General features: G+C 30.9%; 1 protein-coding gene across 1 annotated transcript; it reads right to left on the reverse strand.

Annotated features, from left to right (window-relative positions):
• Window positions 1–600: 600 nt before the first annotated feature.
• LOC134253470 (uncharacterized) lies at window positions 601–19,222 on the reverse strand. Its single transcript, XM_062735992.1, is given in 28 exon segments — window positions 601–983; window positions 1,447–1,540; window positions 1,858–1,972; window positions 3,399–3,533; window positions 3,666–3,820; window positions 5,026–5,145; window positions 5,759–5,957; window positions 6,229–6,362; window positions 6,545–6,862; window positions 7,047–7,083; window positions 7,203–7,373; window positions 8,064–8,181; window positions 8,256–8,481; window positions 8,484–8,582; window positions 8,585–9,065; window positions 9,401–9,614; window positions 10,041–10,179; window positions 10,423–10,716; window positions 11,167–11,280; window positions 11,450–11,545; window positions 11,892–11,987; window positions 12,561–12,659; window positions 12,927–13,019; window positions 13,318–13,413; window positions 16,343–16,441; window positions 17,101–17,193; window positions 17,508–17,603; window positions 19,118–19,222. Coding segments are annotated over 28 exon segments (4,095 nt in total). The 5' UTR covers window positions 19,146–19,222; the 3' UTR covers window positions 601–847.
• Window positions 19,223–19,228: the final 6 nt, after the last annotated feature.

Below are 19,228 nucleotides of genomic sequence, written 5' to 3' on the forward strand. Positions count from 1 at the left end.
CAATATCCATAATCACAGATTTGAGCCGACATTCTGGTGTCGTTTTTCAAAACTGGGCTTTCCTTGAATTTAAGCATCCAAAATGGTGTGGAAAAGAGAAAACGGTTCTTTAGAAAAGGACATTATAAACAGAAGACAAAATCCTTTACCTTTTTCCTAAGAAAGTTTAAAAGGCATAAAGAAATGAATCGAATTTCGAAAACGTACCTTAAATGATAAGAGAATTTTCACCGTGAGCATTTTGTTGAGACTCTTGTTAAAGTCAATATTGACCTGGATTATATTCTCATATTACCGGTATCTTATGTAACGATCTGAAAAGTATTTGTAGCTTCATGCATATTGATAAGTAAAAACAACCAAAAGTGATACATGTGCTTTTATTAGATCAAACTAGATTTTAAAGCGTCATATAAAGATTCGTATGTGATTTTGTGAAGACTTTTTCATACTTCTTATTTTCAAATACCCTTTTCTTGAAAAGAACATGACCCTATCTAATGAAGTTCCTAGAAAACAATTTGGATAAATTGTTGAGAAGTAAACAAAAATGATGAAATCACACAAAAGATGATTTTTTGTAGAAAAGCTTACTTGAATATCATATCAGGAGAGGAAATAATGAAACAAACAATGTAGAATAATGTTCCGTAAACATGGTAAATAAAATCAAAATAATAATTGCATGTAGTTACATGTACTTAGCTGTACGATTGCTCAAAAGTTTTACTTAAAAATGTAATTTAATTTGTTTTGACTTAAGTTTGAAATATGGATCGTATCTAACTAAGCCCATTTGTTCTTGCACATTAAGAATAGCGCTGTCAAAATGTTCTATGGGCATGTTTCACTTTTCACAGTAATAGTAATATTCATCAGAAGGTGCAGCATTAAAGGTTTTTCCAATGTCCGTTGATATATCCTTAAAACTTGGCCTTCTTCTTGGTTTAGTGTTCCAACATCTCGTCATAATGTCATGAAAACTATTTTTTAAAAAAGAAAAGCATTCAAACAAGACTTTATAAAAGCAGTATGAGAAAAGAAGATAACGTAACTTTTAGCTATTTTATGCTCAAAAAGCCAGTGTAATAATATTAATCGTGGGTCAGAACAAATGCGGATTAAAAACAAAAGTATTCTTTGAATAAAGCATTAGCAATGCTAGTCCCCTACCGGCCATTGTAATCTCAATCCCGTTAAAAATTGAAAAAAAACACAATTCCTTTAAAAATCATTGAAACGGAACAAATTGCAAACTCCATCTTTAACTCGTGAGGTTTGGATTAAATAGGTCTGATTTTTCATTATTTATTATTTTCAGAACTTTTGCATTGCATGCATGTTCTGTTTTTATTTATACGTTCTTTTTCTAATAACTAGCAGTAATAAATGTCATAACTTTTGAAAAGTGTTTGTTATAGGCTTAAGAGTTTTTGACTGACTTACAAGTCATTAGCAAACTCTGGTCTCTTCATTCTATGTCCATTTCTGACTTGGGTTATAACATCTCTGCTTCGTGATCCCGGGTATGGAGTTTCACCTAGTTAATGAATCAAAAACACGTCTATATATATATATATATATATATATATATATATATATATATATATATATATATATATATGATCTTTCAATCATACAATTTAAATTAAAATTATGCTAAATGTATTAATTCAAAACAAACATTGAAAAGTTTTTGAAAGACTTGAGAAGGTTTTCGTGATAATATATGAGATATATTCCTTATTTTTTTTTCAAATTAAATAATATTGTACAAACAAACCAATTATCAACTCATCTGATATTTTTTTTTGATAAGATATGATTGTACACGAAAATAAAAGAAAAAACACATACCCAAAGAAAATACTTCCCATAATACCACTCCAAAAGACCATACATCACTTTTTATGCTAGCAGCTTTCATTGAAGTAAAACATTCAGGGGCTGTCCATTTCACAGGGATTCGCTCCTAAAGGTTTTATTTAAAATGCTAATTCAGATTCTCAATATTCTCACTTACAACAAAAGGATGATGGGCTATACGCCCCAAAGTAAATCGACAAAAATATATGTCTTAATATCACTCTAATATTTGCATGTACTTAATCACTGCTATGGGTATCCTAATGGGATATTTCTCTTTTACAAAAAAATACCATGTTTACATCCAATTTTTATTAAAGTTAAGCCCCACCTTTAACTCTTTGAAGCTCAAGTAAGTATATTTTTCTTCTTTGGCTGGTCACTGTATTTTATCGAAATCTACCTATATGTACATGTATAAGGAGAAATTTGTCCCTAATTGCCCTCACATGTTATATTTTAAATATTGAAAAATCCAGTTGCCTTCCCCATATTATGAACAGAACAAGGACATTATTTTTTTAACGACGTAAGAATAACGTCATATGCCTGTACTAACTAAGGCACCACGTGACGTTCCTATCACCAGTCAGCTGAGTTGCATTACGAGTGAGTACTACAACAAATACTAGGAAGCTTGGATTTAATGCTTTAAAGGGGTCATATTATATGTATTTTAATGAAAGATTAATACTGTTCGTTATCTCCTATCCTTCCATTAATACGAATATACAATTCCAATGATCAAAATTACGAAACTTTGATTAATTGTTTAATTTTGTAAGTCGATTAATAGACAAATGACTACATGTATTCCCAAGTATAAGTGAATACAAATTTCATGTACATGTACATTGCTTGGTCCAAAACGCTAGACGTTGAGGTTCCATGTATATTATAATGCATAAAACGCTTTGAAGGCTTTCATGACCATTTAAATTTTAAAATGTAGTAGAAAATATATGTTATTTGACCTTAACGACGTATCTGAGATAAGATAAAAGTAAACAAGCATATTTTTTCAATCAGTTTTGGATTGAACAATTGTTTTCTGTAGACACTATGTTCGAAATAAAAATAATAAGTCATGTTAGATAGATTCCTCGAATGTGCAAATCACTTTATAGTAAGAAGAGCCGCCTATTCTATCTATTATCATTCATAAAAGAACATATCGTCACAAACCAGGCCGAATTTTGCTATCATAGGGTCTAAAAATTAATAGATAATGTATTATTCTAAACAAAAATAATGAACAATACAATTATCGACACTATTCAAAAGGTTTCATTTTCTTCATTATTGTTTAAAATTACCAAAATGATTTTAGATCTAGTAAAATTTATTTGAGGAAAAAGGGTCTAGAAAAAAGTTATGTCAACTTATCTTTTAATAAAGAGTAAAACATTTTTTTCAATGTACACACCCTGGTTTTTTGTAATGTTTTAATTGAATTATTTTTTTTACATTCTGAATATGACATTTCTTCATTCACACTTTCTGCCTATATCTTTTTATCCTTGAGATCAAACCTTGTCTTCAGGTGTACCATCTCCATCCTCTTCGTTGCCTTGGTGTTTGGGTGGCTCTGGTCCGAATCCATAGATTTGGGGTTCTAGTTCATCAGTCAGTAAAACATTTCGTGCTGCAAGTCTTCTGTGCACCAGCTGAATAGCATTTTATAAAATACAACAGTGAATGTGTATTCTTTAACTAGTACCGAAGATATTATCACTACAAATACAGCTTACATTCAGCAGTGAAGTGATTTTTTGTCCTTTTATTTATTTCCTATTTACCTTTTTTGTCTCAAGGTAGAACATTCCCTTCGAAATTCCGTATATAATTCGATATAAGATTTCCATAGTGTCGTCTGTTGATTCATTCCTCTGTTGTAGTAACCAGTCTCGAAGCTGCCCCTTTGTACAGTACTCAAAAACCATGAATGGTCCAACTGTAGCAAAACAATCATAATCAAGACGTAATATAAGGTTAAAAAAATGTTTTATCTGTGTACTTCCAACTGCTAAACCTTGTGCTTATTTCGTCACATTGAACACCCCTTTTAGCTTTTTGACATAACACACAATGTCGTTACAGTATATAAATTGTTTATAAATTGACTGCGATTCAAGACAATTTCACTTCAGCTTCCAAGATAGAAAGCCTAAGATTGATTGATAGATTAAATGTTGTATTAAGTCCTGAGAATTTTTCCATATATTCGATAAGAAATCCACGACATTCAAATTTTATAACACACGCGAAACCTTGTCACCGCGCGATTACACAGTAGGAACTATCTTCATCGTGTCAAGGCTCGACGTGACATGGGGTATTGATTTTAAGGTTTCATCCAAAAGAGTCGAAGCTTTCACTTCTAACTACCGAGCTTCTGGCAAAGAAACAGTCAGTATCTAATTTTTTCACTAAGGTCTGTCGAGGCTGTGATTAGAACACACGACCTTCAAATCAAGGAGCGAGTGCTCTACCAATTGAGCTACTGTGACGGTAGAAAGGCATATATGCAGAATATTGTAAAATTAACGAAATCAGTAATTATAAGTGACATTTAGGTGGACTTAAATATGAACGCGCGTAAAAAAAATTTTAAAGGATCAGGTGTTGTTATCTTTTCACTTGAAGTTAGCCAATGTTATTAATGTCAAGTTTATTATAAAACATAAATAATATGTTCTTTAAAAAAAAAAAAAACGCATATAATTAAGAAATAAATTACACATGTTTATTACTATAACAAAGCTTTTCAAAATGGACTTGACACCAAATTCTTAAAATTTGCTAGTTTCATGTTATGCTAAATTTTACATGTATCAGCACATGTTTAGCATGTCATTAGCCACAATCACTAATCAGCTTAATTATAAGATTTTAGGGGCAAACCCTTATTTTGTACATATGTCTTAGTTTTAATTTCCAGTCTTTAACCTCAATATTTTTAACTATCAACTTTATTGATCACATTTTGTATTTAGTGTACACCCTGCTTATTCGTGCGATTTATTAAACTAAAAAAGTATAGCTTTTATCAAAGTCTTTGATTCTATTTATTGGTCTTCGATATCTTAGTAAATATTCTTACCAAAACTAAGACTAATCAAGGGATTGTATTAAAAATACATTTGAAACATAACTTACATGCATCGTTATCGATGACAGCGCCGATGAAATGAATGATGTTTGGATGTTCCCCAACTTCTTTGCCAAAAAAATTAATTTTTGCTCTCATCATCAGCATATTTTCTTCAGTGTATCCACCTAAAATTAAAATGATATGTGTTTTAATCAACGGAAATTCAAATTATACTTTTTTGTATAAATTGATTGATAAAATTATTGCTAGAATTTATTTAGATTCAATATGTAATACAAATTGATGCAAAATATCAATGTGTCTCTTTAAACCTCAACCTTAATATGGAGGTTTTGCAACTATTTTTAATTCCTTGTCTATTATGTTTAAAATTCAAATTTCTGTCAACCACACAAAAAAGAACGATAAAAAATTTGTCAATGATTTGTTGTATTTAAGTTGGTTGTTTTACATGAAGGTTATTTCTGTCCAAGTATACCGATGCAAAGGAAAAAAACCGGTATGCAAGTAGGAATTAAATTTTCGAAAAAAAAAATTAAAATTCGCCTTTGTATCGAACAAGCAAGGATGTTCACCCTACAATTAACCCTTAATTTAAAAGGGCTGCCTTTTTGAAACAGTTCATAGGATATAATTCATTAATTTGAAAAAAATTCATAATGTTAATGAAAATATTTTGACATGTTTTCACTTTTTAACATTCATTTATATACAGTATGAGCAAACGTAAAATTAGGTTAAACTAGACTAAATATACAATACATTGTAAAAACATACTTTTCAAAGTCTTTGCAATTACAATTTGTTTAGCTTTGTTATTTTGCTTTTGGTATCTGGCCTTATATATGTCTGCAAATCTTCCGCTTGTTAGCAAGGCATCCAACACAATTTCAGAGCTCGGTAAAATCCATCTGTCAGTATTACTAAGTTCCATTTGGCCGTAAATATAAATGTCATCTACATCATGATTGGGATTCTTTTAAAAAAAAAACAATCATACAAATAAAATAATAACATGCTTCTTTAATAGAATACTGAATGAACGGCTGGAAAATAAATTACTAATTAAGTACAATGATAATTAATTAAACGTTTATTTTTGTTATAATAACAAAACATTAATTGCGTTTTAGATTCGTAAAGATTTTTGAAATTAAAAAAAAATATCATACTGTTTACTTTGAATTCGTTTTAAAATTTAATGACAAAATGCAAAAATTAAAAATGTTCAAATATGCAGTGCTTACCGCTGAAAATCGGTTTGTGATATTCCTTCGAACTACAGTCGCCCGGCGTCGAATATCTTCACGTACAACTGACAAACGTCCAAGTCGCCATAGGACAACCATCCCAACAATTATGGCAACAAGTATAAAAAACCCTAAAATGATTTTGAAAAAAAAATATTTTGGAAGTCGGTTTTTCATTTTTACAAAATCAACTTATAAAAACAAATCACATGATTAATCACAAAGTCTTTGCAATTTTTTTTTTTTTTCTGATCTAATTTAGTACATCTGATATTATAATTTTTCTGTGTTTACGTTAAGGACGTTATTTTACCAGAGGACATTCCTGCTATTGCAGCAACTGTAAAGGCTGATCGCGGTTTGTTAGTTTTGAAATGCAGAAACACGGGATCACTTTTATGTCTTCCATACTCTGTGATAAAAGACAGGTTATAACTTGTTTCTGGATTCAGTCCTGTCAGATCCACCCAGTCTGCGTCCTTGTCGATAAATCGGTTCTCTGTTCGGCCATTGGAGGAACGGAACTGCAGGGTGATCTTGGACCTTTTGTAACATGTTGGAGATACGATCCATTTCAGACGAACACTGTTGTCATAGGTCTCTAACACCGTCAGATTTTTAGGGCCAGTGTCTGAAAAATAACAGTTTGTATGTTGTATGCATGCAGAATACATTGCACATTTTTTAATTTATATCTTGTATTTTATCACTGTGTTAACTGAACATTATACAGCTTAAATCTACATATTTGTTGCCCTGATTTTATCATGAAATATAAAATTACTATAAACTGTAAAAACGATAACATAACTTACACTCATCTATGCCGTCAAGTGAAACTAAATCAGTAATCTGTAAAAAGTCGTGAAATACAAAAACAAAGGTTCATTTTTTGAAGAAAAAAAATATATTCTATAAAAGCATGTTATCATTTTCTATATTATTTATATCCATGAACCTTACCGTATTACTGTAATGGGTAGTTTCATCGCGTTGTTGTATACAGTCAAGTTTAATAAAACAAGCTCTTTGGCAAATTTTTCCTTTGGTACAACCATCCAGCAGTTGTTGATGTCGATATAGTGACTATAATAATAGTAATCCCCCATAGGTACCTGGTATCCATATTCTCTCACATCAACCTTAATACATCAGAATAGAAGTTGATTGCATTTAACTTTAAATATCTCTGAATAGGTCACATGTTTGAGCTAAATAACGTTTTTGGTACATTTTCAAGAAAAAATACTCTACGTACAAAATTTACCAAAGTTTTTCAGTAACATGCAGTATTATTTTTTTCTAACAAATTCAACAACATACAGTATTATTTATTTCAAAAACTTGTAATGTATTATTTAACCCATCTTTACAAATTTAAAAAAAGAACATTAAATTCACGTAAGATTCAAAAGGTCTCTCTTATCAAAATAATCGATGAAATTTAAAATTTAGGTATTGTATATTCGGTGCAATTTCAGTTGAAATCACTCGATTTAACAATTTTTGGTTTATTCATGGTTTTTAGATAGTTGGAAAACTTTTTAAATATCACAGGATAAAAAGAATTATAAATAACTTTATTGTGTTAGGAAGAGACACAAAAACCGACATAACATATCCTTTATTCGTTGATGATATATTTTTCGCATATTTTCAAACACGAAAAAAGTAATATACGGTATCTAGAGCAACGTGTCGTCAAACATTTAAAATAGAAGAAAATGTTTATAAATGTAGCTAATTTATTATATCATCTTCCTCTTGTTTAATTTATTTAACATAAAATAAATTTAAAAGGGGTGGAAAAGAAATGAAAATATAACATTTACATCAGATTTATTCCCTTGAATATTAGTTCCATGGAACAATTCGTTGCTGCTGTTTGCTAGTAGCTCCAAGTGGACTTTATAAATTCCGCTATGTCTATCATATGCATCCACCTGCAATCTGAGCATATCAGTTTTGTAAATATGTATAAAAGGACAATGCAAAAATTTCAAAAGAAGATTTTTTTTTCTTACCGACTCGAAAAATCATACGTAGGTGATTTAATGTTACGTGTGAATTTCACATCTGAATCTGCCAGTGCCTTTGGTGGAGTGGAATCAAAGAATATCTTTGTCATGTCTACTTTTTCATTCCCCATGACGTCAGTTGCTCTGACCCAGAAATTTATCGCATTTCCATCTTGTCGTTCTATACAGAATGTTTGGCTTTCTGAAAATACATTTTCTACTATTTTCCATGTATCGGGCGTGTGTTGCCTTCATTTTCATTTGAATAAAAGTATTCAAACTTGACAATACCTTTAATATTTGGTATTCTGCAAAGTGTTCTTTTCCCTGTGTATCATCCAGTTGCTGTGGGACTTGTTTTTCATATTTTGTCATATGATCAAAATGTTGATAATGTGAAACCTGATTCAGAAGTTTATTTGTATCGTGAAATTTGTTTTCAAAGTGTCCCTTCCATGATACTGTAATGTTATTTTTGAGATTATTTTGCCACATGTAGTTTGTCTCTGGTTCTGCACTTGTGGCAATGAACGGTGAAGTCGACAGAGTGATGCTTGATGAAGGATCATACAAGACCAAGGTGCGAGCGTACTGTGTATTGTTTGCATTGTCTATTACGTTAAGAATAAAAGAATACATCCCTGGCTGTGGAGGCGTGTATATATAACTTGACACTGTCTCATTGAAGGTTATTTCTTGACTAGGGTTCCAGGGATAAGGTTCAGAAAGATACGTTGTATTCAGTTTTAGCAAATAAACCTGTAGTTTGTACCCTTTTAGACCTGAGAGATCATCCATCCAGTTGTTTCCAATATACTTCTTATGAAAATGCTTCTTATTCGAGAGTGTTTTGTTCATTTTTTTTTATTTCAAGGTAAAATTTAAATTTAAATCTTTAAAAAATACATTTTAAAGATAGTTCAGATTTGACGTTTTTAATTATCTTAAATAAACATTTAAAAAAGATAGTTTTAAGGATTTTTGCGAACTATCGTATATGTGAAATATTGAGAACGTAATTCTTTTTTCCTTAGAAAGTCAACACATAAATATTTTTTTTATTTGAAAAAAAAAGAATTAATATTGTTGACAATTAGAAAATTGCTGACCCGTATTTTAAAGAAATATAAAACACAAACGAAAGTAAAAGCATTATAAAGAACCTTTGTTATATCTTCTGTTACATCCAAAGCTTTTTTTCCACAGTCTCTCTCTTGAAGGCAATGACACGGTTTCTTGAAGTCAAAACGAAACATTGTTGATTTTGTGGTACTTTGGCCAATGAAGAAATCATTCTTTAACTGGGTTCCTGGTCCTTCAAGTTCTCGATACCCTCCGTTTTCAGCAATAACAGTTAACGTCAAACTGTTTAAGGAAATTGAAATATAATGGGATTATCGTAGAAGGTAGCGTCTGAGTAATTTTGATATCACAATTCCTATTATAGGCCAATGAATCAAAATATCTATAAAAACTTTATTTCAACAAAAATTGAAGTCAACTCTATTAATTATGCGTACAGATTTTGATTTTTGGTTGTAACGTGTCATTTGATTATTAAGGGAGAAATTGTCTTGTTTTCTTTAATTGATAATTGAGAATTAATTTATGAGGATTGAATAAAATAACAACCTACATGTAAGTTATACTGTTACAACCTGGGTTGGAGCAGTTTAAACGTCTCGGTTTTAACAAAGCGTAAACTGCTCCAAACCTTTATTATATCAGTATAATAGGTTGCTATTAAATTTTATACTTAAATATTTATCTGAATGTAATTTTTTTTATTACGTGTCCCCATTTTCCAATAGCCTGTCAAAGTTTTCATCTGTGAAGTTACACTGAAAAACATCGTCATTTGGATCAAGAGATCCCGGTTGGTAACTACAGTTTTTGATCTCATTTTGGCTCACAAAAGGTTTATTTTGATCTAAAAAAAAAAGTTATGAAAAAATGTAATTTTTGCAGAAAAGTTAACTTCAAATTTCATTCATACTACCCTCCGATTTCAATTTTCATTTTTTAGAGAATTCTAGATGGAATGCATATACAATGGAATTTGAACATTTTTTCTAAAATATTAAAAAAGATTAAAAGTAGAAAGATTATGCAAAATGATTAATTCTAATACTTGAAATGGATAAAGACTAGTGTCTACACAAGATAATCTTACAATTTCTATCAACTTTCCATAATTTAATCTGAATTTTCCCTGAAGTAATTCCAAATTTGAACCGTTTGACGTATTCTGGAACTGCTAAATTCTCCGGTCCTGTATAGAACGCGGCAAATGTGACGTTAATGTAATTGTAATCCTTTTGATTAAGCCATAACGTATCTACTCTTGTGGAGTTTGGTTCGGATGAATCCGTTATAAAGCGGTAGAGCTCTCTCTTATGTCCAGTTCTTTCAATATTAGCAAGAACGGACGTGCATTGAGTTATTGTTGGACGTCTTTCTGAAGTCACTGTAAATAAATCATATAATCTAATGATGCTAGGCTTGAACTAATTAAATAATGGTATAATTAATGTGTATTCTTGCAATGCTAGTGATGTACAAAAACAAATTTGAATTATATGAAGCTCAGCGTAATATGTGTGATAAAATTATTGACACATATGAATACTTATATGCATAATTCAGCACTTCATACAAGCGCCACGTATTTACAGCTTATGTATATAATGATTAAAAAATTCTGATATATTTTGAACATTCTGCATTTTTGGAAACTCTTTTATTTAAAATTAATAGATTTTTCCCATTAAGGTTTTTAACGGTATAAAGAAATCTACATACCTTAAGGTTATTATTTTATTTTATCACAATGTTATTCATAGTCTTTATTTTTTTGAAGGTTGTTACATCATGATTTCAAATCAAATTACATCTTAGACATTCTTTTTCTACTTACATTCCCTGCATCGCTGAATTCCATCCTGACCAGAAAACCCTCGATAACAATGACAAGTCACGGAATCACCACCACAAGTACCGGGAAAGCATGGGGAATGATAGGAACACTTGGCTGTAAAAATAAAATGACGAGGCATTTCTCATAACTATGTGCAAACGTCAAATAGTCCTTTTCTATTATGCTACCCTTGATTCAAAAAGAAAATGACCAATCTGAAGCTTGTGTAAGACTATTTTCAGAATAAGTTACGAAAATATTAATCTGTATTGTAAAAACTAACGTATTTCGCAAAGACGCCCTGTGTAAGTCTCATCACATGAACATACGTCAGGGTAAATGCATGTACCACCATTTCGGCAATGACTTTTACAAACAGCTGAGAACAAAACATTATAGAGTAATTAATATGTTATATTATGAAATATTTCTGATAAGATTTGTATTGTTTCGTCTAAGGTCATGATTTCAAAAGCTTCATGATGATTGATTAAATAGTACTTATTTGCAATAAAAGCATAGATTCTGATTGTAAAAAATAGATTTCCTTTTTGACTACATCTAGATCTGACACAACTTTTTTAATGTGATAAATGGATTTAAATTACGCAACTCCAGAAAAACCAGCTAAATCTAGTTTCGGATCAGTTAAGAACGTAAGTTACGCGTACATTTGCCTGATAATGTGCACGAGTGGATATAAAAAACATTAACGAAATACGTACGAACACCACAGTCCCTCCCTTGATAGGTACTCGGACACACACACTGCCTTGATTGGGAACAAGTCCCTCCGTTATTACATGACGGATTACAAATAGCTGTGAATGGAAAATAAACTCAAAAGCAAAAAAAAAAACATGTATCTTTTTTTTTCGAGCCTTTAATGTAAATTTGGTGGATACATGTAACTCTACCCAAAGAATAGTATTAGACTTTTTGTACTATAAGTCATGAAATTCCGTATAAGTATTTTGTAGCTTCATATTCATTCGATTTTTTTAAAGGAATAAATATTTTTAATTAACTTTAAGGTGAGGTCTTGCGAGTAAATTATAATAATTTTAATATAATTAAACATAACCAATGTTCAAATATAAAAAATAGATTTTCAGTATATTCTCAGGGCATGTTGTCTAATGTTGTCTATTCAAGTAAATGATTAAAAGCAAAATATTTCCATTTACAACTTGTCTTATTTAAAACAATTGTCAAAGTGTCAGTAACTTGTTAGTAAAGCTTTAAAATAATAAAGCTTTTTTTCCTTCAAAGAGTTATAAAATATTAGAACAAAATAACAATCTACTACGTCTAGTTTTCTGAGAGGTTGCTTATCAGAAAAGGATGTGATTTTAGATATTAAATGTTTAAAAATATGTTGGTCAATCACTCACGAATATTGCATCCAGGACCAGTGAACCTTCCCGCTGGACAATCACATTTATTCGGACTGACACAAGTACCTCCATTCTGGCAAACAGGATTACAGATAGCTGTCAAGAATTACAACTGCTATTATATTCATGTTTAAGACAATATCAAAAATTATATAATTTAAAATAAATTTAAAATTACTATACATTATAAATGAAATGTAAATCTTTTCAAACATCACTATTTCTTATACTATTATATAACTCGATATTTCGAAAGTTCCTGTTCACATGAAGAAATAGTTTCTTTGTTCTTTTTCAAGTCATGTTTTTAACAAAAGGATATTATATCTGAAACATGTCTATATATTAAAAACATAGAATTACGTGTCTCGCAAAGTCTACCAGTGTACCCCGGGTAACAAGAGCAGAAGTCAGGACCTTTACAGGAACCAGACTTACAGTTGGGACTGCAAACAGCTGTAAACAAAAGTTAGAAACATTCACACTCAGCTACAAATTAAAACAAATCATAACAAAAAATTGTTTACAAAAGTTATTCCTAGAAAAAGTCACAATTCTTAATTGCAGATTCTCAAGATTTTTTTTCTTTTCTAGACACATTCATCTTAAAATAATGCTCGATGTTCTCAATTAAGGTAAGAATTTCTAAAGTAATTGACAAGCATTTCCAGTATATACCACTTCTGAGAGAAGCATAAAAGCGACATTTACATGTAATCATAAAAATAAACTTAAATTATGTAGAGATACAAACGAATTTCGCATTCTCTTCCTCGATGGGTACTGGGACACACACACTCTCTTAATTCGGAACAAGTCCCTCCGTTCTTACATGACGGATCACAAATAGCTGGAAATAAAAACATTCACATTCAAACTATTTATTACGGTTCATATTTGGATTTTAATATAAACATGTTCTTTAACGTCTAGTTAAATATAGATATATTTAAATAATACATATTAGAAGAAAATAACAAGTGATAGTTCTCATAGTTATCAATTTTATCACTTAAAATGCGATCAAACAATTTTATTTGAAAGCATAAAAAGGAAACACAAACGAAAGGGAATACATACAACAGAAAAGTTTTTACATTAAGGATATTGCTGTCTTTCAATTAACTACATAATATAACACAAGATTTGTCATTTTTATTTGGCTATTCCTTTTTTGTTTGGTTTATCTAATCATCAAAACTAAATAGTATTTTTTGGTTTTATGCAACAAAAACTCCTGCATATTTAAATACTTTACTTCCAACAAAAAATTTCAGAGATGAATGGGAAAGGGGAAAAACGTTTTTCAGTATAATAATATAAAGATCCCTGCCTTGGACCATTATACTTGAATAAATGATACAGATTTCAAAAATCTGGTAGAAATACCCTTGTTCAAATTGTTAGTCAGTTTGCCTCTCATACCAGTATGTTCAAGATTTTTTAGGTACAAAAAAGGGGCCACGAATTTCAATATTTTGTTCCCATTCATTCATAGATACATATGCTATATTTTAAAATTGATTGTAGTTGTTTTACTGGATCTAGAGAAGAAGCTAAAAATATTCAATAGTTTATGACCGACAAAGGATGCACGACGACAGACGTAAGGAGAGAGTGAGAGAGAGAGCAATTGGTCACTTGAGAGATTCGGTTAATTTAGAAAAGCTAGCTATAAAAACAAAAAGCACAAGATAATAAAAGCATATCTTTTGTCAAGCATAACTAGGATTTTTCATAATATTCATGGATCACTCCGGGTTAGCAATATATAGAACTGGTAGCTAAATACTGTAATTAGGGCATATAATATTTTGCAGCTAAATAGCATTTTTTGCACATTTTTTTTAATTTATAGATAGTATGTTTCTTTACTTCCCATTCAATTAATTGCTTGATTTCATATTGTTTAACGTCCCTTTCGAGAACTTTCCTCCTTGGCCCCTAATCCCACCTCTGATGTTTCGGAGGTCCGTGTTTTCTCTGCTCCTATTTTGTATTGTTTTAAGGACTTTGATATATTGAATAAGGTTCGTTATCTCCATATCCTTATTTCACTCATACGAAGACGCTACCACTTGATGGTAGGGAGTTACAAATTTTGTGCTATACTCGGCATTTAGGGTCATTGAGTACTGGGGGATCTTTGTCGTGCCAGCATTTACTGCAACACAGGACCTCGTTTTATACGGTCTCATCCGAAGGACAGGTGTTCACGTCCAACAGTTTGATTCGAACCTGCGACTTAAGGACTTAAGGATCGACTCCTTACCTTGCAACTCTATAGCAGACGCTCTCACCACTGCGAAACCCGGGCAACACTTCCTATTCGAGAATTGTTCATACACATAGAGATTTCATCATTAATTACCGACATAGGTCTCCAAATTTTGACCAAACTTGGCATTCGATGCCATTGAACAATATAGGATCTATATCATTCCAACGTTTACCGTTGAGTCTTTTAATGTCTTTTCAGAAGGACACTCAACTTTTACTTCAATGCGCTTAAAGGAAAAAAACATTTGAAACCTATAATTATCATAGGGTCAGCCACGACCGGAGTTTGAACCCATTACTTTCCGATTACGGCGCGACTGCTCCAACTGAATAACCCAGACGTTCACTTTTTAATATTTTTTGAACGCAAAATCTCATGTGTTAGTTAAAATTAAGTTATCTTAAAAAAGTTTACTTACTTGAATGTAATGAGAAATAAAATGAGATACACATACATGTATACAAATTGGTACCGCCATATTTGGATTAAGATCTTTTTTTCAAAAGTTAACAGGGTTCTCTATGAGCTGTTTTACCGTGTTGCTCCCGACACAGTAAAATTTTCTCCGACACAGTAACGATTCAAATTGAATGCTCGCGACACAGTAAACATTTGGCGACACAGTAAGATCTGTGATAATTTGAAAATCTAAACATAAATTCTCTCTAACCCTGCAATTAATTGAGATTCATACCGTCTGTCAATTCTAAACGGTGGAGCACTTAATTGCTAGGGCTTCACCTTGCATAATCAGTTATCTCCTAGACCCTACTTTGCCGGACTTCATATATGAAGGAACAAAGATAAATAATTTGTTTTCACACTTCCATGTAACGGTTAATTGGTAGTTGCATTAAAATAGATTGAATAATTTTTTTAAAAATATTTTAATGTGTCTTTTCAAAAGAATCACGTCTCTACTCTAGGATTATATTAGTACTGTAAGTGAACCATAAAATCGTACCGAAGTCATTTCATTGATGTAAATGAATTGCTTAAAATTTTTAACATGTTCAAATAAAGAACCCTTAAAAGTATTTTACTGTTCTGAAGTTCCTTTTTTGTGTAATTCGGTGCCATTTAGAAGCAAATTTACTCTAAAAAATAGAAAGTACTACGACTTTAAATGTTTCAGAAGGACACAGAATTTCCTCTGCTTTTCAGAAAAAACATGTGTTTTTACTTTTATCAATATGTACGAACCATACCTTCAACGATTTACCGATTATTTTTAAAGCGTGTGCATTATTTTTCGCTATTTTAATGAATCAAATCCAGTTGTAAAATTATGTGATCGCGAAAAAAAGTTGAAATTTTGTGCTTCGCATAAACTCAGCAACACAGTAACATTTGAAATGATGGATTAAGAACCAAACTTTAAGAGAATCGTAATGCGGGAGTAATGTACTGCTCCCAGTTACCAGCAACCATATATCATCCAAAATCGATGCTATACTGAAAAATGCATGTATTATAAAGAATCTAGGTGATCACTTACGTTTATTGCATCTCAAACCACTGTACATTCCGTTTGGACAACTACATGTATTTGGACTAACACAGGTGCCTCCATTCTGACAAACTGGATAACATATTGCTAGAAACATTTAAAACCACCATATTAAGCATGTTTGACACATTATCAAGAATTCTTAAACAAAATCAATTAAACATTATTTGATATTAATATATTGTATTATTATTATTTTAATAAAGTTCCATCTATCTGATTTGCTTAAACTTGATCACATGATCAAGAATAAAAGTGGAAAGGACTGGATGTTTCTATTTTCAAAATTTATAAACTTGTTATTTCTAAAATTGGAAACGTTCCTCTTTGAAGCAACAATAGTGCTGACGTCACAATAGTATTTTATAAACTTGATGTTTCTATAAAAGATACTGCATCTGGTTTTCATCACTGTGGCGTCATAATGCATAAGACAAAATGCCTTATATGAGAAGGTACTGAGTAGTACAAAAAGGATTTTAAGACATTTCTAATTAACTGATAAAAAATAATAAAACAATTGTAGCCGTTTGATTCGGTACGTGCTCGGTCGATATGCTTTCTCTAAGGTCTATATATCTAGGGATTGACCTCATCAAAATGCTATAATTGTATAAAATTATTACTATAATATTTTGAATGTTCTTGTTATCCTGAGTAGTTCAAAGCAAAAATATTTTCCTCCAGGATTTGTCAATGATCCCTTTACTGGGGTATATGTATAAGTTTTAAAACATAAAACTTACGTATCTCGCAAAGACTACCAGTGTATCCTGGGTAGCAAGAGCAGACGTTAGGACGTATACAAGTCCCAAACCGACAGCTAGGCCTACAGACAGCTGTAAAGAAAAGTTAGAATTACTCACACTTAGCTAGAAACGAAATCTCAAATTCATACAAAGTGTTGTTTAAAAAATCAGAGAAAGCTACAATCTGAATAAAGTTAAGATTAATTTTAGATAAGATAACTTCTTTTGATTTTTGAACATACTTGTCAAGTTATTCCGATACATAATTTAACTTTCGCGGCATCTGAATTAAGTTCGATAATCTTAAATAAGTTCAAAATTTTAGCATATGTTTTAAATTTTAACACATAGCATTATAATAATAAAACAGCTTTGCATTAACATACTATTAGAAAGATACGTACGATCCCCACAGTCCCTTCCTTGATGGGTACTCGGACACTGACACTGTCTTGATTGGGAACAAGTTCCTCCATTCTTACACGACGGTGTACAAATGGCTGCGAATGAAGAATTCACGTTCAAAACTCAGACGTTAAACATTTTTATAATGTTCTTTTAATTTCTTTTTTACAAAAATATAAAAATGACCCGAGAATGTAACACACTTGATCATCTCAAAGGTCATCTAAGTAAATTTAGAGTTGCAAATAAAAAGAAAGCGGGAACGAGAGGCGTTTTGTTTAAAGGAAAATTTGGTTTCAAAAATAGTTTCATAAAGGACAAAGAATGTTAACCGCTGAATCTGGCCCCTTATATGATACAAAACTCAGAACACAATTAAAACAGTAATAATTTATATTTAAGGGCTTAATTTGATGCTCGTTTTAAAACCAGGACTAACTTTGATTGACAGGTTACACGGATGCCATAAGAGGGTGTTTTCTCAATTTTTGTGGAATTTTGTCAAATTTTAGATACTTTTCATTCGGCACAAACTTGACAATCTGACATTCTTACTTATAAGATAAATCTGATACTAGTTCATGAAATATAAATATATATTAATTTGATAGATAGGCAAGTTTGTGCTCTAAATTTTCTAAGAGAAAATGTGCTGTAAAATTGATTAAAATTTGCATAAAAATGAGGAAATTTGGATATTAACATTTTTTACCTTCATGTGACCTTTGTATATCCCGTAACTAAGAATTCATTTATTGCCGGGTTGATTCATACGATATTGCATCGTTCTAAAAGACATTCCAAAGCAGGGGCCGAAGGGTTCTTACCCTATCTTGTCCTTCACAACTCCTTATTGTTTAAAAGCTTTAGCTGATATTGATATATTATACAGTTCTACTGTATATACTAAAATATATATATTTAGTAATGTTCAAAATATTTAAAAATCTACTGATAATTAGGATTGGATTTGAAACAAATAAGAGAGGAAATTTTCCTTATACGAACGTTATATACATATTGATGCAGACTGAAGTCCCAAAATTTACATGTTTGGAATTGTTGCCATTTTGATAGAAAAGAAACAACCCTCTTTAAATTTAAAAACTCTCTTTAGCATCTTTTAAATACTGAATATTTATCGTGAATTTCATTGATAACTCTAGCTCAGAAGTATAGCCATAGTAACTCACTACTTTAACTAGAGGATATTCAGGTTTTTAAAAAAAGTTAAATTTATTTCTAAGTTTAAATGCATTTTATTAACAAATGCAGTCTCACATATTAATTCTAAGTAAATTTAATATCACACTACAGTGTACTACAAAAGAAAGATTTCCCCTTATGTATATGGGCGGGCATGTAGTCTTTAAAAGTCGAAGTAGACTTAAAAATTTATTGGTAAGATGTAAGAAATGTTAATATTGAAATTGCTTTGTATACATTTATCTTTCTTCGCACTTGTAAGAATTAGTAAGCTGCAGTTGTAGAACATAATTTTTTTCAAATATTCTGTGAAAAGTGAAAAACATGAGAAATTACCTGTTTGTTCCAAAGTGATGTGATTTATGAAAACGATTTTGTAAATTATTTAAGATTTGTCACTTACGAACATTGCATCTTGGGCCAGTGTACATGCCTGCTGGACATTCACATGTATTTGGACTAACACATCTGCCTTTATTCTGACAATCTGGATTACATGTAGCTGTAAACATTT

This window comes from Saccostrea cucullata, unplaced genomic scaffold, assembly GCF_032062105.1.
Source record: "Saccostrea cucullata isolate Sc308-1 unplaced genomic scaffold, CSIRO_AGI_Scuc_v1 ctg5376, whole genome shotgun sequence".
In the NCBI taxonomy this organism is placed as follows: Eukaryota; Metazoa; Mollusca; class Bivalvia; order Ostreida; family Ostreidae; genus Saccostrea; species Saccostrea cuccullata.